Source organism: Odocoileus virginianus, chromosome 22 (assembly GCF_023699985.2).
Source record: "Odocoileus virginianus isolate 20LAN1187 ecotype Illinois chromosome 22, Ovbor_1.2, whole genome shotgun sequence".
Taxonomy (NCBI): domain Eukaryota; kingdom Metazoa; phylum Chordata; class Mammalia; order Artiodactyla; family Cervidae; genus Odocoileus; species Odocoileus virginianus.
The window spans coordinates 34,374,782-34,393,987 of NC_069695.1; the positions used below are offsets into that span (position 1 = coordinate 34,374,782).

General features: G+C 37.6%; 1 protein-coding gene across 11 annotated transcripts in view; it reads right to left on the minus strand.

Moving 5' to 3' along the window:
* NOL4 (nucleolar protein 4) overlaps positions 1-19,206 on the minus strand; it is a 691,960-nt gene that overhangs the window by 187,735 nt on the left and 485,019 nt on the right. For all 11 annotated transcript variants that reach the window (XM_070452829.1, XM_070452828.1, XM_070452838.1 and 8 more), the window contains one exon: positions 17,889-18,172. In XM_070452829.1, coding sequence (XP_070308930.1) covers positions 17,889-18,172 — 284 coding nt within the window. The remainder of the gene's footprint in view (positions 1-17,888; positions 18,173-19,206) is intronic.

Sequence of the window (19,206 nt, forward strand, 5' to 3'; positions counted from 1 at the left end):
GATGATCACTACCTTCTTTCCTCTCTAGTCTTCCTCCTCAAAGTTGGCCTCACATTTCCACCTGCCAGTCTCTCACATCCAAGTGACCATCTAGAACCTGAAACTCCTTCAGCTTGTAACACACTGCCACGGTCCATGCCCCGGCAAAGGCCCTTACCGCTCTCCCCTGGAAAGTTTCCCTCTTAAACCTCTCTGCAGCATCCTTGAACCATTGCCTGTACCACTGACACATTTCATCTTCCTGCCCAAAGCTCATCATTCACTCCCTGCTCGTATCCTTGCGTGGTTCCCCAAGCTCGGGTACACCAACCAAGAAGCACATCAGGGCTGGCCCTGGGAAACGACTGCCCTGATTCACTTTGACACACTCCTGAGTCCTTCCAAACTCAAGATTATTTGCTCCCAGATCACTTTGATGTATTCTTGCTTTTGTGACTTTATTCCCTTCCTTCCCTTCACCTCCTGAACCTTCTTTCATCATAACTACCTTTAGTCTCTGGGTTCATACAAATGCTTTCTGTTATGAAACCTTCTTCAATTCCCTACTTTGTATTTTCACAGAACAGTTTTGCACACAAGGGCTGACATTCATCTCTCTTCACTTTTTATTTTTGTATATGTTCCTTCAGAAGCAATTTTGTAGCCCCTACAGTCCCTGGAAGGGTACTCTGCCCATATAGGAATTGAGGAGTACTAGATGACTCAGACAATTCTGATCCAGAGACAACTGCCCCAAATAATAACAATTCTGTTGAATTATTTCAGCATTTTAGTGGCATCTCTGATGAGAATGCTAGTGCCAGGAATAGTATTTTAATTGAAATGCAAAAAAGTAAAATGCAGATGTAAACTCACAGGTAAATTTTGGTTTTTAAAAGTCTGTCTAAAGTGGCAGAGAGATAAATAGCGGGAACATGGAGAATTTTTAAGGACAGTGAAAACACTCTGTATGATAACATAATGATGGATGCTTATCATTATACCTTTGCCCAAATCCAAAGAATACACAACACTGGGACTGAACCGTGAGGTATACTGTGGACATGGATGATTATGGTGTATCAATATAGGCTTATCAGTTGTAACAAATGAACTACTCTGGTGGGGGATGCTAATAATGCAGTCTATGCATGTGTGGAACAAGCGTTATATGGGTAATCTCTGTAACTTTCTTTTAGTTTTGCTGTGAACTGAAAACCGCTCTAAAAATAGTCTCAAAAATATCTGTCCTATCTAGAAAGGTGGGTTGGGTTTGGAGGTGGGAGGAAGGTTCAAGAGGAAGGGGACGTATGTATACCTATGGCTGATCTATGTTGATGCACAGCAGAAACCAACATAGCATTGTAAAGCGATTATCCTTGAATCAAAAATAAATTAAAAAACATTTGTCTTAAGCACCAAAATACTTCATTGTCTTTATACTGTTTGAACATTTGAGAATCACAACACAAGACCTCATAATCGCGCAAATATCTCCTTTACCAGCCTGTTATGCTGCTATCCTCCTCAATCACCAAATTGGAAATGTATTTATTTTGACTCACTGTTGTTTTTTTTTCATTTATTTGTTTGTTTTCAACTGAAATATACTTGACACATAACACCGTGTAAATTTAAGGTACACAGCACTAATTTGACACATTTATATATTAATAATCTGATGGACATTGTAATTTTACTTAGAACCTCTATCTGATCACATAATTATCTTTTCTTTTTAGTAATGGGAATAACTGAGACCTTGTCCCTTAAAACGTTTGATGATTATAACGTAAGACTGTTGTTTATATTCTGCATACTGTGCATTAAATCTTTAAAAAATTACTTACTGTTTATTACAAGTTTGTACGCTTAAATACCTGTCCTACCTCCCCATTCCCATCCCCTGTTAAGCACCATTTTACTCTGTTTTTACAAGTTTGTCTTTTTTAGATTCCACAATAAGTGATATCATGCAGTGTTTGTCTTTCTCTGCCTTAGTTCACTTAGCATAAAGTCCTCTTGATTTATCCAAGTTGCTGCAAATAGCAAAGTATCCTTCTTTATCAATGCTGAATAATATTGTCTCTGTGTGTGTGGGGGGGCACGTGTGTGTATCCCTGCATCCATTCATCCACTGATGGGCACTTAGGTTAATTCCATATCTTGGCTATTGAGAAACACTGTAATAAACATGGGAGCCCATGTATCTCTGATACTCTGTTTTTATTTCCTTCAGGTATATACCCAGACGTAGAATTGCTGGGTTATATGGTAAATCAATTCTTTAATTTTTTTGATTAAAATTTTTTTCCATATTGTTTCCCATACTGGCTGAATTTATATTCTACCAACAGTTTATAAGGATTCCCTTTTCTCCACATCTTTGCCAATACTTCTGATGGTCTGGCTTCCTGATGATGGTCATTCTGCTAGGTGTGAGATGATACCTCACTGTTGTGTTGGTTTGTATTTTCCTGATAATTAGCAACGTTGAACATTTTTTTCATGTACCAGTTGGCCATTTGGATAATCTATTTGGAAAAATTTCTGTCTAGTGCTTCTGCTCATTTTCAGATCAGACTGGCTTGTTTTCTTTCTTTCTTTCTCTCTTTCACTCTCTCTCTCTTACTATCTCCCTCCCTTGCTGTTGAACTGTAGGAGCTCTTCATTTATTTTGGATATTAACCTTTCTGAAACATACTTTGCAAACTTGTTCTCTCACTCTATAGGATGCCTTTAACATTTTGTTGATTGTTTCTTTTCCTGGGTGGAAGTTTTTAAGTTTGATGTAGTTCTATTTATTGATTTTTGCTTCTATCATTTGTGTTCTTGGTGTTATATCCATTTGAGTCAAAAATTCATTGTGAAATATTCCAATGAGAATCTCTGGCCCAGAGAGGTAATGCTGTATACATATTACCTTAAAAAGGACATATTCCTACTCCACTGACTCATACTAAAGCCAGAGTCAGCTGCACAGTGGGGTGTCCAAGGAAGCCAAGAGACAAGGTGAGAAAATCGCTACTGTGAGAAAATAGATAGGATAAGATCAATAAAATATATTCCCACATCACTGCATTTTTTTTTTCCCTTCAACAAACATTTTTTATGGGGCAAGCCTCATGCATGTAAGTCACTTTAGTGTGTGACCACACAATCCATCACCCACCACCTCATCCTCATTCTTCATGGATCATTCCTTCTAAAAGCTGAAAAAATAAGAGATTTTTTTTCCCTAGTTGAGGTCATCAAGATAGGTTTTATACAGAAATGTATTATTTGAATTGGACAGATTCCAACAGGGTCAGGAAAGATTTTAACAAGCAAAACTTGCAAGATATCCTAGGATCTATTTCTATGAGTACATGTTATGAATTCACAGAAATGAGCCCTAGAATGAATGCCTACAAAATGCCTCTGGGAATATATTATGTATTCTAGATTCCTGAAAAATAAGTGTAACTAAGTCAAAATAAGGTAAGAAAAGGAGACAAAAAGAGGAGGAAAAGGAAAGTAATATACACTAGTTGAAATAAATAAGCTTCTTCAAATTGTCTATCTAAATTAAAGTGTATCATTATCCCCATTTACTGATGAAGTATACAGGTTCAAAAAGTAGAGACCTGCTCAAAGTCACAGAGCTGATCAAGTATTGCTTCCTGCTCAGCGAACAACTGTGAACCATGAAATAGCAGCTAGGGGTCTCAGCATTAATTTGCTTTTGCTCATTTTCAGACCCTAAACTATGATCTGAACATATACTGTGATAGTTGAAATGTGAGTCAAATGATTTGAAGTTTAAATGCAAATTATACAAATTCTTAGTATAGCCATATTTATAAATTCTTTGGATCTTAGTTGTTCCATATGTGAAAAAAATGGGAATAATAACAGCGCATGAAACTACTGTGTTGTTAAAACGATTACATGAGTTAGTTCCTAGATAAGTGTCTGGAAAATAGTAAGAATCCAATGATTGTTACCTATCATTATTACTCTTTGGGACCAAGGTGATGACTTAATTCTCTTATTTGAAACTCTGTGTCTGAGTTACCCTCTTGACCCCAGCTAACTTTAGGATCTCCATTTCAAAAATATTAAGAAAAAATACTATTAATGAGGCTACAGATAGTGGCACCTCGGGGTATACTTTTAGTTGTTGTTGTTTCGTTGCTCAGTTGTGTCCAACTCTTTGGCAGCCCCATGGACTGTAGCCCACCAGGCTCCTCTGTCCATGGGATTTCTCAGGCAAGAATACTTGAGTGGGTTGCCATCATCCAGGGGATCTTCTCAACCCAGGGATCAAACCCATATCGCCTGCACTGGCAGGTGGGATTCTTTACTGCTGAGCCACCAGGGAAGCCCAGGAGTATACTTTAAGACTCATCAAATATTTAATATTAATAAAAAACCATAAACTATTATATTGAGACAAATTAGAATGCATTGTTCTCTGTCTCTGATATTAATTTTTCTTCTTTTATTCTTTTCTCAAATTTGGGTCAACAGCAAGTGAATGAAGGAATGTTATTAATACCCATTAATTTGAGATGTGTAAATCACTTTAGGGTATTTCAACTACATTTCTTTCTCTTACGGTTCCTCTACCATTCTCTAAAGACACTTACAGACAAAATTACATTTTTAACCATTTGATATTACTCCAAATGATAGAACACAAGCAAAACACATATACAATGATAAAGCAAAACAAAAAGACACCAAATATTGTACATTAATGAATATAAGTGAAATCTAGAAAAGTGGTATCTAGAATTTTTACCACTATAAAATCTATAAAAATGATCTTATATTTAAAGCTTTTAAAGATTTTTCAAGATGGCTGGGTGAAATATCAATAACCTCAGATATGCAGATGACAACACCCGTACCACAGAAAGCAAAGAGGAATGAAAGAGCCTCTTGATGAAGGTGAAAGAGGAGGGTGAAAAAGCTGGCTTAAAACTCAACATTCAAAAAAATGAAGATCATGGCATCTGGTCCCATCACTTCATGGCAAATAGATGGGGAAACAATGGAAACAGTGACAGACTTTATTTTCTTGGGCTTCAAAATCACTGCAGATGGTGACTGCAGCCATGAAATTAAAAGACACTTGCCCCTTGGAAGAAAAGATATGACAAATCTAGACAGTGTATTAAAAAGCAGAGACATTACTTTGCCAACAAAGCTTCATCTAGTCAAAGCTGTGGTTTTTCTAGTAGTTGTTTATGGATGTGAGACTTGTATCATAAAGAAGGCTGAGCACCAAAGAATTGATGCTTTTGAACTGTGGTGTTGAAGATTCTTGAGTCTCCCTTGGACTGCAAGGAGATCAAACCAGTCCATCCTAAAGGAAATCAACCATGAAAATTCACTGGAAGGACTGATGCTGAAGTTGAAGCTTCATTACCTGGGCCACCTGATGCAAAGAGCCGACTCGTTAGGTGACCTAAATGGGAAGTGAAGGGAAGTCACTCAGTTGTGTCCGACTCTTTGCGATCCCATGGACTGTAGCCTACCAGGCTCCTCCATCCATGAGATTCTCCAGGGAAGAATACTAGAGTGGGTTGCCATTTCCTTCTCCAGGGGATCTTCCCAACCCAGGGATCGAACCTGGGTCTCCTGCATTGGAGGCAGACGTTTTAACCTCTGAGCCCCCAGGGAAGCCCAAGGAAGTCTAAATAAGAGGAGTAATATGTGTAAGTACAGTTGATTCACTTTGCTGTGTAGCTGAAACAAACACAACACTGTAGAACAACTACACTCTAGTAAAAATAAAAAAAAAAATACCCAAAGCCTCCCCCAAACTCAAAAGACACTGAATACAAAAACATGCAAAATAAAACTCCTATTTCTTTCTGAGCTATTGACCAATAGTTCATTGTCATCATCAAATAAACACAATGGTAACTATTGGTCACTTGTTTTTTTGATCAAAATTACAATCTGTCATTCTAACCAGATTATTATGAATGTATGGAACTGATGGATCAGTTGAGACTTTGTATTGATCCAACTGAACTCTTAAATGTTTAAAAAGGAACTCAAAATTGACATTTTGCTGCATATGGGGAATTAAAACTCAACTTCACTTAGCACATTTCTGGATGTAAATCATATAGGTCCCTCATCTTCTCCATTCTCCTGAAATAAAAAATGTGAAATGAACTAACATGGAATAGAACACATATAGTAGGCACTCAAAAATGGCAGCTATGCCATCTCTCTTTCTGTAACAGTTTACAAAGAATATAAGCATATGTAATGGTAAGCATGATAGCATAAGAATTCAAAAGGACACTAATTTGGGTGGTAGGAGTCAGTAAGGCTTTTCTTGGTTCCTGATTTTTTTTTTTTTGAAGTGAGTTCTGGTTTTAAAGATTATTTTATTTTTCTATACTGTAATTAATTTTGCAGTCTCTGAGCAAGGCAAGCATTTTTTTTCACAAAAGCATTATACACATTAAATTTAGATTACAAATAGCATAGATACAACAAAACTAATTATATCATATCATTCTTCTATATCTTTTGATTTAAAAAAATGTACTAATAGAAGGAAAAAAATACACCCAGTAAGGAACACATCTGAGATCTATGCAACTTGTAAGAATAAAAATACACTAATGTGTATTTTATACATACTCTTTATCTATATTATTATATCTATGCTATTTTAAATTGGTATCTAACAATAAAAACTTGAGCTTAAAATTTACCCTGGGGCTTTTTAAAAACCAATTCCAACTCAGCTACCCATTTGTTTTACCACTCAATTCACTAAAACAATAAATGTATATTTTGCAGACTTGCTTTGTGTTTTCAACAGAGGCATCTGGTGTATTATTTTCATTCTGTAAAATAATTCATATAGAAGAGAAAAATATATATCTGACTAAGAAACATCACTGCAAGTATTTGCCTTTTATCAAGTAACTATCTGCTAATGGGACTGGATTTCCGCCTCTTTGAATTGTTTGCCCATCACAGTCACCACGTGGTCCATAAAGGGAACTGGTCTCACACAGCATCATTCAGTGTGGGAACAGTGAAAGGCACATGGGTTTCAGATGATCTCAGATCAATACCAGGCTTGACAGCTTGAGTAACTATACAGCTAATTTCAGTCAAACAGTTTAACATCCACTAGATTTTATGTCCTTCTGTTTCAGTGAGACTGGTGATTATACATGCTCTTCTTATCTGATAGGATGAGTTGGTTAAGTCATGAATATGAAAGCATTACACAAGTGTTTCCCAGGTGGCACTAGTGGTAAAGAACCCGCCTGCCAATGCAGGAGACCTAAGAGACGTGGGTTCATTCCCTCCATGGGTCTAGGAAGAACCCACGTGCCTTGGAGCAACTAAGCTGGTGTGCTACAAGTATTGATCCCGTGTGCCTAAGCCTGTGCTCCGAAACCAGAAAAGCCACCACAATAAGAAGCCTGTGCACTGTATCTGGAGAAAACTTGCAAGCAGCAATGAAGATCCAGTGCCCCCCAAAATAAATAAATTAAATTAATAAAATTTTAAAAACAAACAAAAAGAATTAACTTGGGAACTTCCCCAGGCAAGATTAATAGGCCTAGAAGGCATTCTCATGTACAACTACTTTCCATATTGTAACATACCTGTTTATTTATGCATCTATTTTTCTGACTAAAATGTGAGTTCTTAAAAACAGAGACCTTTTTTTTTTCTTCTTCCCTTTGTCCTTCAGGCACTCAGGATAGGGCGTACCACCTATGAGGGACATTTGCCGATTATATATTGTTGCTTCTACTCTAAACCACATCTGGGCCAAAAATCTCTACGCAGCACTAAGAAGCTGGAAATTGAAAAATCATCAAATTAAAACAATAATGACCTGGAATTCAGCCACATGACAAAGAACAAAATAATACTGTTCCAAAAGTCATGCCATCACTCCTTTGTTTCAAAAGCCAATCTCATTATGCCTAAATATTTCACAGAGATATTATCCATTTCTTTCTTTTTGGCTGTGCTAGGTCCTCGTTGCCGCAAGGGGTTTCTCTAGTTGTGGTGCGAGGGTTTCTCATAGCAGTGGCTTATCTTGTGGAACACGGGCTCTGCGGCCCGTGGGCTTCAGTATCTGCAGCGCATGGGCTCACTAGTTGCATCTCCTGGGGGGGCCAGAGTACAGGCGCAATAGTTGTGGTGCCCAAGCTTAATTGCTCTGCAGAATGTGGGATCCTCCTGCAACAGGGATCACACAGGTCTGCCTTGGCAGAGGCAGATTCTTTATCACTGAACCACCAGGGAAGCCCCTCAAAGAGATATTCTGAAAAACCTACTGCTTCCATCACTGGATCTAAATAAAATCACCCAACAATTATTCATGATAATTGCGAGAAGTGTTTTATAAACTTTAATTTGAACGATAATATCCATTCTGGTAAAAATGTAAAGGAAAGATTTGAAAATAATGTCACATGGGCCATGTTGAGGAAAAATATATTTTTGAGTAAAGTGAAGATTGAAGGGTCCTGGGAACTAAGCCAAAAACTAAATATGTAGCAACTATAGCAACATGTTAACTCTCAAACAATAATTACTTTCCTACCGCCCCTATTACTTGAAACATTATTCTTCTGGGGATTGATTCAGAATATGTTACCATATTAAGTATTAACTTAATATTAACATATTACTTGATATGTTACCACATTAAGTAAAAGGCAGCTGGGTCCCAAATACTAAGAGAAAATTTTAAAAAATATTAATGATATGTGTTTTTAATTTATATATTTCTTTCCTTTAGATTTCTAATTTTGTTTCTGTTCTCACCTATTAATAATTTTAAACATATCTATAACCAGATTTTAGAGAAGGAAATGGCAACCCATTCCAGCATTCTTGCCTGGAGAATCCCAGGGACAAAGGAGCCTGGCAGACTACAGTCCATGGGTTCGCAAGAGTTGGACACGACTGAGCGACTATAACACTATATCCAGATTTGGGTTTTCTTGGCCTTTCTTTTTTCATGTAACTAGTCCCTTAATGCTTCTTCATGAGTTGTATTTTCCAAGCTCTTAATCAACATTTCTACTGAGCTTTAATGTTACTAGTTGTCCTTTAAAAATATGACCGTCTCCAAGTATAAAATAAATATCTTCTAAACTCTTTTCATGTTAAGTTTTATTCTTTGGTTGACTAATATGATTCTCTGATAGTCTAGTTAAGTGAATTTGCATAATAATAAGCAATTTGTAAATGCCCTAGTCCAGTTCAGCTATTCTTTTTAAGCAATTCTATTCACTAAGGTTTTAAAATGCTTTAAAATCATTTTTGTTTGATATTCTTCAGAATAAAATTGTGAAATAGGTCAATATCAAACTCACTGGTATCTAAGTTTCTCAGAGATACTATATAATTAAGCTTTGATCATCCTCCAAGGTAAAACAGAGTCTAACCTCAAAAATATTGGATGAAGAAACTGGTGATAGTATTACTTTATAAATCTGGATAGAATTGATGGAACATTCCTAAGGACTGAAAAGTAACACTGAACTGATGAGTCTGCTAAACCTTTAGTAAGGTCATCTGACCGCCCGAGGCACTCTGCATTTGTATTTCCATTGCAAAAATTTCTGAAGCAAAATTCCAGTCTTCTTGCTGGGGGAGTGTGGGAAGGGAACACTTGGGAGTTTGGGATTAGCAGATGTAAACTGTTATATTTAAGACAGATAAACAACAATGTCTGCGCACAGGGAACTACACTCAACATCCTGTGATAAAATTCCATAACGGAAAAGAATATGAAAAGAAGAATCTCTATACGAGTATAACTGAGTTACTCTGCTATATAGCAGAGATCGGCACAACACTGTAAATCAGCTACACTTTGATGAAAAAATAAAATTATCAAAATAAAATAAATGTAATAAATGATTCGGCTTCCCTGTCCAGCCTCTACAACTAACATAAATCCAATTTCCCACCAATTTTGCTCATTCTTCTTCTTCCATGGGTTTTGAACCCTACTATAAGCCTTAACTCTCCTAAATGTCCTCCAAGTTTAGAACTATGTCACTTTACCTAAGGATTACCCCCATTTAACCACTTACATTAATTTTGAAATGCCCTGATTTTTGGCTTCTAAAATACCTGGTTTTCTTAACTGTCTGCCTTCATTTTCTCTTAGGGTCCTTTTCCCCCCAACAAACTCCTTCCATGCCACTTGTTCCTAATGGATTGATATTCTCCAGGATGATATATTTTGACCTCATCTCTTCTTCGTCTATATAAGTCTGAAGTGATCTTATCAACCACAAAATCCTTAGGCAGCACATCTCTGAAATCTCTCAAATGTCTCTCCACCCTGGATGTTTCTTCTAAGCTGAAACATTAGGTTCCCCATACCTATTAAACATCTCTAATGGATACCACATAAGTATCATAAACTTTATATGTCAACACGGCTTCCTTGAATGTTTTTCATTCTGAATCTTAGTACATGCAATCACCATTCACTTAGGCAACCAGGCCTCAAATCCTGGAGTCATACTAAAATGTTCTGTTTTACTTCCCACAGTTAGGAACACTTCACTTATCCAAAATATTTGAGAAACTACTATGTAACCAGATATTAAGCCATGTTCTAGCCACAGTGATCCAGCAATAAAGAATCTGCCGGCTAATGTGGGAGACACAGGTTCGATCCCTGGGTCAGGAAGATCCCAGGGAGAAGGAAATGTCAACCTACTCCAGTATTCTTGCCTGGGAAATCTCATTGACAGAGGACAGAGAAGGCGGTGGGCTAGTCCACGGGGACGCAAAAGAGTTGGACATGACTTAGCAACTAAACAACAGGTCATACTGTAGCAAGCAAGGTAGACACCATTCTTACAAAATGTATATCTTAATGAAACGTATAGAGGTAAAGAGGTCATTCATATAATAATCTCTGTGAAAGACACTCCCAGAAGTGTCTGGGACTCTCAATATACAACCTATGAAGCTATATATTGTACTCCTGCAAACACAACGACAAAAGTACAACAGTATAATGTTCATTATTTTTTTTTTTACTATGTCTCTACTTTTTTCCATAGTTCCTATGCTATAGCTCCACTACAATGTTGCCAGAATAATCTTTCTAAAATTCTAAGGTGACCACAGCTTTATACAAAGCTCTACCAACAGGATGCAATTCAAAGTCCTTAAACTGGCCTAAAAAGCCCTCATGATGGAGCCTCTTTATCCTCCATTCCTTCAGGCATTCTCTGCTGTGGCTACGCTGAGTTCCTTGCCAATCTACATGCCTAGCGTACTTTCTCACTATTCTAGGCCTCAAAACATGCTTTACCAGAAATAACGCATTCTGTATGAATCACATCTTCTTGCCCTGTACACTTATCCCTGGCATCACTTTCTAAAAATTCTTTCTTATGATTTACCATGGTCTGGGAAGAAGAGGTGACAAGAATACACAGAAGCACTATATACAAAAGATCTTCATGACTCAGATAATCACAATGGTGCGATCACCAACCTATAGCCAGACATCCTGGAATGTGAAGTCAAGTGGGCCTTAGGAAGTGTCACTACAAACAAAGCTAGTAGAGGTGATGGAATTCCAGTTGAGCTATTTCAAATCCTAAAAGATGATGCTGTGAAAGTGCTGCACTCAATATGTCAGCAAATTTGGAAAACTCGGCAGTGGCCACAGGACTGGAAAAGGTCAGTTTTCATCCACTCCCAAAGAAAGGCAATGCCAAAGAATGTTCAAAACTACCACACAATTGCACTCATATCACATGCTAATAAAGTGATGCTCAAAATTCTCCAAGTCAGGCTTTAACAATACGTGAACTGTGAGCTTTCAGATGTATAAGCTGGTTTTAGAAAAGGCAGGGGAACCAGAGATCAAATTGCCAACATCACTGAAAAAGCAATAGAGTTCCATAAAAATATCTACTTCTTTTCTACTGACTATGCCAAAGCCTTTGATCATGTGGACCACAACAAACTGTGGAAAATTCTAAAGAGATGGAAATACCAGACCAGCAGACCTGCTTCTTGAGACATCTATATGCAGGTCAGGAAGCAACAGTTAGAACTGGATATGGAACAACAGACTGGTTCCAGATATGAAAAGGATTATGTCAAGGCTGAATATTGTCACCCTGCTTATTTAACTTATGTGCAGAGTACATCATGAGAAACGCTGGGCTGGATGAAGTACAGGCTGGAATCAAGATTGCTGAGAGAAATATCAATAACCTCGGATATGCAGATGACACCACCCTTATGACAAAAAGCAAAGAACTAAAGAGCCTCTTGATGAAAGTGGAGAGTGAAAAACTTGGCTTAAAACTCAACATTTTCATTCAGAAAACTAAGATCATAGCATCCAGTCCCATCACTTCGTGGAAAATAGATGGGGAAACAGTGGAAATAGTGAGACTTTATTTTCTAAGGCTCCCAAATCACTGCAGATGGTGATTGCTAGCCATGAAATTAAAAGATTCTTACTCATTTGAAGCAAAGTTATGACCAACCTAGACAACCTATTAAAAAGCAGAGACATTCCTTTGCCAACAAAGGACTGTCTAGTCAAAGCTATGGTTTTTCCAGTAATCATGTATGGATGTGAGAGCTGGACTATAAAGAAAGCTGAGCACCAAAGATCTGATGCTTTTGAACTGTGGTGTTGGAGAAGACTCTTGAGTCCCTTGGACTGCAAGGATATCCAACCAGTCCATCCTAAAAGAAATCAGTCCTAAATATTCATTGGAAGGACTGATGCTGAAGCTGAAACTCCAATACTTTGGCCACCTGATGCAGAGAGCTGACTCAGTGGAAAAGACCCTGATACTGGGAAAGATTGAAGGCAGGAGGAGAAGGGGACAACAGAGGATGAGATGGTTGGATGGCATCACCGACTCCATGGACATGAGTTTGAGTAAACTCCAGGAGTTGGTGATGTACTGGGAAGCCTGGCCTGCTGCAGTCCATGGGGTCGCAAAGAGTCATACACAACTAAGTGACTGAACTGAACTGAACTAAAACTAAACTGGGACTTCTCCAGTGTTCCAGCAGCTAAGACTCCACGCTTCCATTTTAGGAGGCCCAGGCTTGAACCTGGGTCAGGAAACTAGGTCTCACATACCACAACTAAGACGTGGCAAAGTCAAACAAATAAATATTAAAAAAGATTCATCATGGTCCTATAGGTTCCCCACATCTGCCCTCTCATGTCACCCTGCCATATGCCTGCCATATTCCTTGTGGAATTAGGGCATAATAACAACTTTGAAATTCTTATCAGCTTGACTCTAAGCTTTTTAGAGCACAGATACTGCTTTGCTTATTTTCATATTGTACTTGCTCTAACTAGGCCATTTGGATATGACCTAAATCAAATCCTTTATCATCATACAGTGGAAGTGACAAACAGATTTAAGGGATTAGATCTAATACACAGAGTGCCTGAAGAACTACAGACAGAGGTTCGTATATAGTATATATATGTATATTCGTATATAGTACAGGAGGCAGTGATCAAAACCATCCCCAAGAAAAAGAAGTGCAAAAAACAAAATGGTTGCCCGAGAAGGCCTTACAAATAGCTGAGAAAAGAAGAAAGTGAAAGGCAAAGGAGAAAAGAAAAGGTATTCCCATCTGAAGGCAGAGTACCAAAGAATAGTGAGGAGAGATAAAAAAAAAAAGCCTTCCTAAGTGAATAATGCAAAGAAATAGAGGAAAACAACAGAATGGGAAAGATTAGACAACTCTTCAAGAAAATTAGAGATACCAAGAGAACATTTCATGCAAAGATGGGCACAAAAAAGGACAGAAACAATATGAACCTAACAGAAGCAAAAGATATTGAGAAAAGGGGGCAAGAATACACAAAAGAACTACACAAAAAAGATCTTAATGACCTAGATAACCACGATGGTGTGATCCCTCACCTAGAGCCAGACATCTTGGAGTGCAAAGTCAAGTTGGCCTTAGGAAGCATCACTATGAACAAAGCTGGTGGAGGTGATGGAATTCCAGCTGTGCTATTTCACATCCTAAAAGATGATGCTATTAAAGTACTACACTCAACATGTCAGCAAATTTGGAAAACTCAGCAGTGATCACAGGACTGGAAAAGGTCAGTGTTCATTCTAATCCCAAAGAAGATTCAAAGAATGTTCATAACTATCACATAATTGAACTCATTTTACATGCTAGGAAAGTATTGCTCAAAATTCTCCAAGCTAGGTTTCAACAGTACGTGAACTGAAAACTTCTAGATATTCAAGCTTGACTTAAAAAAGGCAGAGGAACCAAAGATCCAATTGCCAACATCTGGTGGATCATAGAAAAAGCAAAAGAATTCCAGAAAAACATCTACTTCTTCATTGACTATGCTAAATCCTTTGACTGTGCGGATCACAAGAAACTGTAGGAAAATCTGAAAGAGATAGGAATACCAGACCACCTTACTTACATGCTGTGAAACTCATATGCAGGTCAAGAAGCAACAGGTAGAACCAGACATGGAACGACAGACTGGTTCCAAACTGAGAAAGAAGTATTTCAAGGCTAATATATATGGTCACCTTGATTATTTAACTTAAATGCAGCAGAGTACATCATGAGAAATGACAGGCTGGATGAAGCACAGGCTAGAATCAAGATTTCCAGGAGAAATATCAATAACCTCAGATACGCGAATGACACCACCCTTATGGCAGAAAGTGAAGAGGAATGAAAGAGTGTCTTGATGAAGGTGAAAAAGGATAGTGAAAATGCTGCTTAAAACTCAACATTCAGAAAATGAAGATCACAGCATCTGATCCCATCACTTCATGGCAAATAGATGGGAAAACAATGGAAACAGTGACAGACTTTATTTTCTTGGGCTCCAAAATCACTGCAGGTGGAGACTGCAGTCATGAAATTAAGACATTTGCACCTTGAAAGAAAAGACATGAAAACATAAAGTGAGAGTAAAGTAAAGTAAAGTCGCTCAGTCGTGTCCGACTCTTTGCGACCCCACAGACTGTAGCTTACTGGGCTCCTCCATCCATGGGATTTTCCAGGCAAGAGTACTGGAGTGGGTTGCCATTTCCTTCTCCAGAGGATCTTCCTGACCCAGGGATCGAACCCAGGTCTCCCACATTGTAGGCAGACGCTTTACCAGCTGAGCCTCCAGGGAAGTCCTAAACATATAGTGTATTAAGAAGCAGAGACATTACTTTGCCAACAAAGGTCCATCTAGTCAAAGCTATGGTTTTTTCAGTAGTCATGTATAGATGTGAGAATTGGACCATAAAGAAAGCTGAACACTGAAGAACTGATGCCTTTGAGCTGTGGTGTTGGAGAAGACTTTTGACAGTTCCTTGAACTGCAAGGAGACCAAACCAGTCAATCCTAAAGAAAAGCAATCCTTAATATTCACTGGAAGGACTGATGCTGAAGTTGAAGCTCCAATACTTGGGCCACCTGATGCAAAGAGCTGACTCATTAGAAAAGACCTGATGCTGGGAAAGACTGAAGGCAGGAGGAGAAGGGGATGACAGAGTACAAGATGGTTGAATGGCATCACTGAATCAAAGGACATGAGTTTGATCAAGCTCTGGGAGACGGTGATGGATAGGGAAGTCTAGTGTGCTGCAGTTTATTCTGTCAAAAAGAGTCAGACACAACTGAGTGACTGAAAAACAAGTTAAAAATGTTGCCTATAGTCTGAAATATACAGGATCACCCATTCTCAAGCCTCTGCCCTTCAAAGGTATAATACTTTTTCATTCATATGGAGATAAAAAGTTTCAGAAGAGAAAACAGCATTTGTCTTTTGGAGGGTTTACAGGAACACTATGACCAGACCTACCTGGACAGCAGCAAGAACAAAGGGTTCCCACACAAAGAGGTCTGCAGCGACCAACCACACACCTTTTTCTTTTAGCATAAAAGAAGCCTGACTTCTACCTTGGGTAAGATTGTTCTTTGGGACACTAGTCCACATCTTCTGGGTCTACTGGCTTTCAAAATGAAAATTCTACTCCTCACCCCAGTACCTTGATTTATTGGCCTTTTATGTGGTGAGCATTATGAGCCTGGGCTCGGTAAGACACATACTCTTAGTGGCTGTATTAACAGCCTTATGAATAAAGACCCTTCTCTCTTTGACTTGCCTCTCCTAGCTACTCATTGCTGCTAATATAACAGATATTTAATGCATTCTTTTTGAAGAAAGTCCCTCTGGATTCTGGTTGCAACATGCTGCCACAACTGTCTTACAAATTCAGTTATTTTCTACTTGATCTGCTTTGATTCCTCAGCAGTGTCCATCAGAGCTGACCATTCTTTTTCTTGAAAGGTGGACTTAGCTTCCTAACACAATGCCCTTCTGATTTTTTCTCTATCTCTCTGGTTACTTCTCAGCTGCAGAGGTTGTTCTTTTATCAAACCATTAAACATTCTTTCTCCGAGGTGTCTTCTCCTCTCTGGAGCTCTTTTCCTATCTTACTCTTTGCAGGTTAATCAATCTGTGCTTTTTATAACCCCATTCTAATAGAGGTATAAAAGTAAATTCATTCTGTTTAATGAATGGAAAAACATATTTTAATGAGCATAGTTCCTATAGTAATATTGAACAAGGAGGGAAACAAGAGAAGAGCAAACCACTGGACGATTTTTGAAAAAAAAAAAAAATCTTAAGCAGACATATAGCATTAAAAGGACATTTCCTGAATAAGTTTTATAAAGACAGGGTTATGTGGAGGGCAAGGAAACTTAAGGGTTATCTTGTCCTGTAAAATGTAACACAGTGATTCTCATAATGTTAGTGAATATAAAATCATCTGTGTTTGTATGATATGGCTTTAATCCATTAAAGACAGCACTGTGCATTTACCAATGCAAAAGTTGTAACAGCCTCCCTCAGGCAAAAGTGCTTAAGTGTCTGATAATGTCTAGTGACTTGCTTAAAAGAGGATAAAACAACACACCCTCAGGCAGGCAAGAGGATTTAAATAGAGCCAATTTAGGAAGCATAGTGCTTTAGCAAATTCAGAAATTAATCCAGATTAAGACATTTTGCTTTTAGGATCTACTTCAAAAGACCAATTCTACAACTGTAACTTAGAAGTGAGAGCAGGGGAAGGAGTGAAAACATATATGCTATAAAAGTATATAAAAGTGTATAAAAGTATACCTTCAAAACCTATAGAGCAAAATCATCAACATGAATTATCTCAAAATGATAGAAATATAGCTTCACTTTTAATGAACAAATCCATTGTGAATGGGGAGGATTGTAATTTATACTAATATAAAGAATTTAGAAATGTAGATAATACCTCTGCACATGTCTTTTGCATAATACAATTTAGAGAAAACTGTTCAAGGAATTATCTAATCTGTACGTTTCATCCATAAAACTGACACATTTTGTCTATGTGCATGAAGTAAGTTATGGATCAAAGGTACCAAGTCTCTAAAGCAAACTTAAGAATTTAATTGAAATTTTATTGCTACATATACGTATCCTATCTTATCTAGGTGAAACTAGAAGTGATCTTTTTACAGTCCAAATTGTGTCCTGAGAGCTAAACTTTCACATCTGAGCTCAACAAACTCCCAAAGACAAATCCATAAGATGATATAAGTGAGGCACATTAAATCAGTGATTCCATGTATAAAATCCGACCACTCTGCATGAGAAAGGATCCATTTCACTCACTGTTATACCTGAAATTTATTCTGTTCATGTAGCATGGACACACAGTGTCTACAGTTAGTGATTTCTTAGTAACCCACCGTTGGGTTTTGTTTTAAATACTTCTAGTGACAAAAGATCTTCACTTCTTGTATAAGCATCTCTTTGTGACTTTCATGACCAACTTAAAAATTCATTGGAAATCGTCACATGCTCTTACCTTGCTTCCATTTTCTCTGGCTTCTCGTTCCATCTTGAGGTCGGAAATCAGAAGGTTCTTGTACTTGCTTTTTCCATTAGTGCTCTGGGCGTCTATTCTGTACTCCGAAGTCAGCTGCGCGGACAGGGGGCTGTCACTCAGGTTCAGGGGCTGCTCATCCTGCTCCAGCCCAGCTTTGCCGTCACAGTTGGAGTCGCCCAGCTCCCTGCTGTGTGTTCCCCCCGAAGCAACTGAACTGTGCCCCAGAGTCTCGTTGCCATTGAAGCTCTCTGTGGCAGAATCATCTGGTGGAAAGGAAAAATTTATATTTCGATTTTTAAGTGATGCGCTGATAAGTTTCTACTTCAACAAACATTTATTGAGCTCCTATTCTGGGCTTGGCCTGGTACTAACTAGTTTTATATAAGATGGACAGTTTAACTTGTGAAGTAGCCTGTATCATTTTTAACTTAGTAGGCACATGAAGTGAAGTGTAAAATAAATAGAAGATAAAATAATCTGAAGACAAAATAGACCATTCAATTGCAAATGGAATCTCAAAGAAAAGTAAATTAAAAAAAAAAAGAATTGCCAATTATTTCACAAGTAGTTTTTGTATTTTTCAGTGAGAATATCCAGATTCGGTGAAAACTCTCTGATGAGAGCATTGTCCACCCTGCTAGTGGGTTATATACTAGTACCAGCTTTATGGGTGTTTAATATGCATCTGAAACATCAAAAATACTCAGAAACTTTGCTCAGCCATTACAAAGGCTTTAAAGCCTAAGGGGTTTAATCATTGCTTGCATCTCTCCGCAGATAAAAAGAGACTGAAATCAGTGTTGCTTATATCAATAATACAAAATTTTAGAAATGATACAGATTATCAAAAATAGAAATTTGGCTTAATATGGGCTTAATATATGTTGGAGCATTTAGAATATTATGGAATTAGTCAATATCCCATTTTAAATATACAGGAAAATGTGAGTCAAGAGGCACTAAATGGAAAAAGCTAGTTACAGAAAGCTGTGGTCAATATGACCCCAATTTTGTGAAAAGAAAACAGATAAATACAAGAACAAAAAGACTGAAAAGTTGTAGTCTAAAACGTTAATACTGATATTGTCTTAACAGTATGACACTGGATTTTCTAACATATTCTCTATTATCCACTCTATATAGAATTCATAATGTACTGTAAAGTATATCATTTATAACATATAATACATAATTTTCTAATAACAAAAATGGAATAATTATAGAAGAAACAGGGAAGGAGAAGAAGCAGAACTAAGAAAACTTTTCTGGCTTTAAAATACAGAAGAAAATTGGTTAG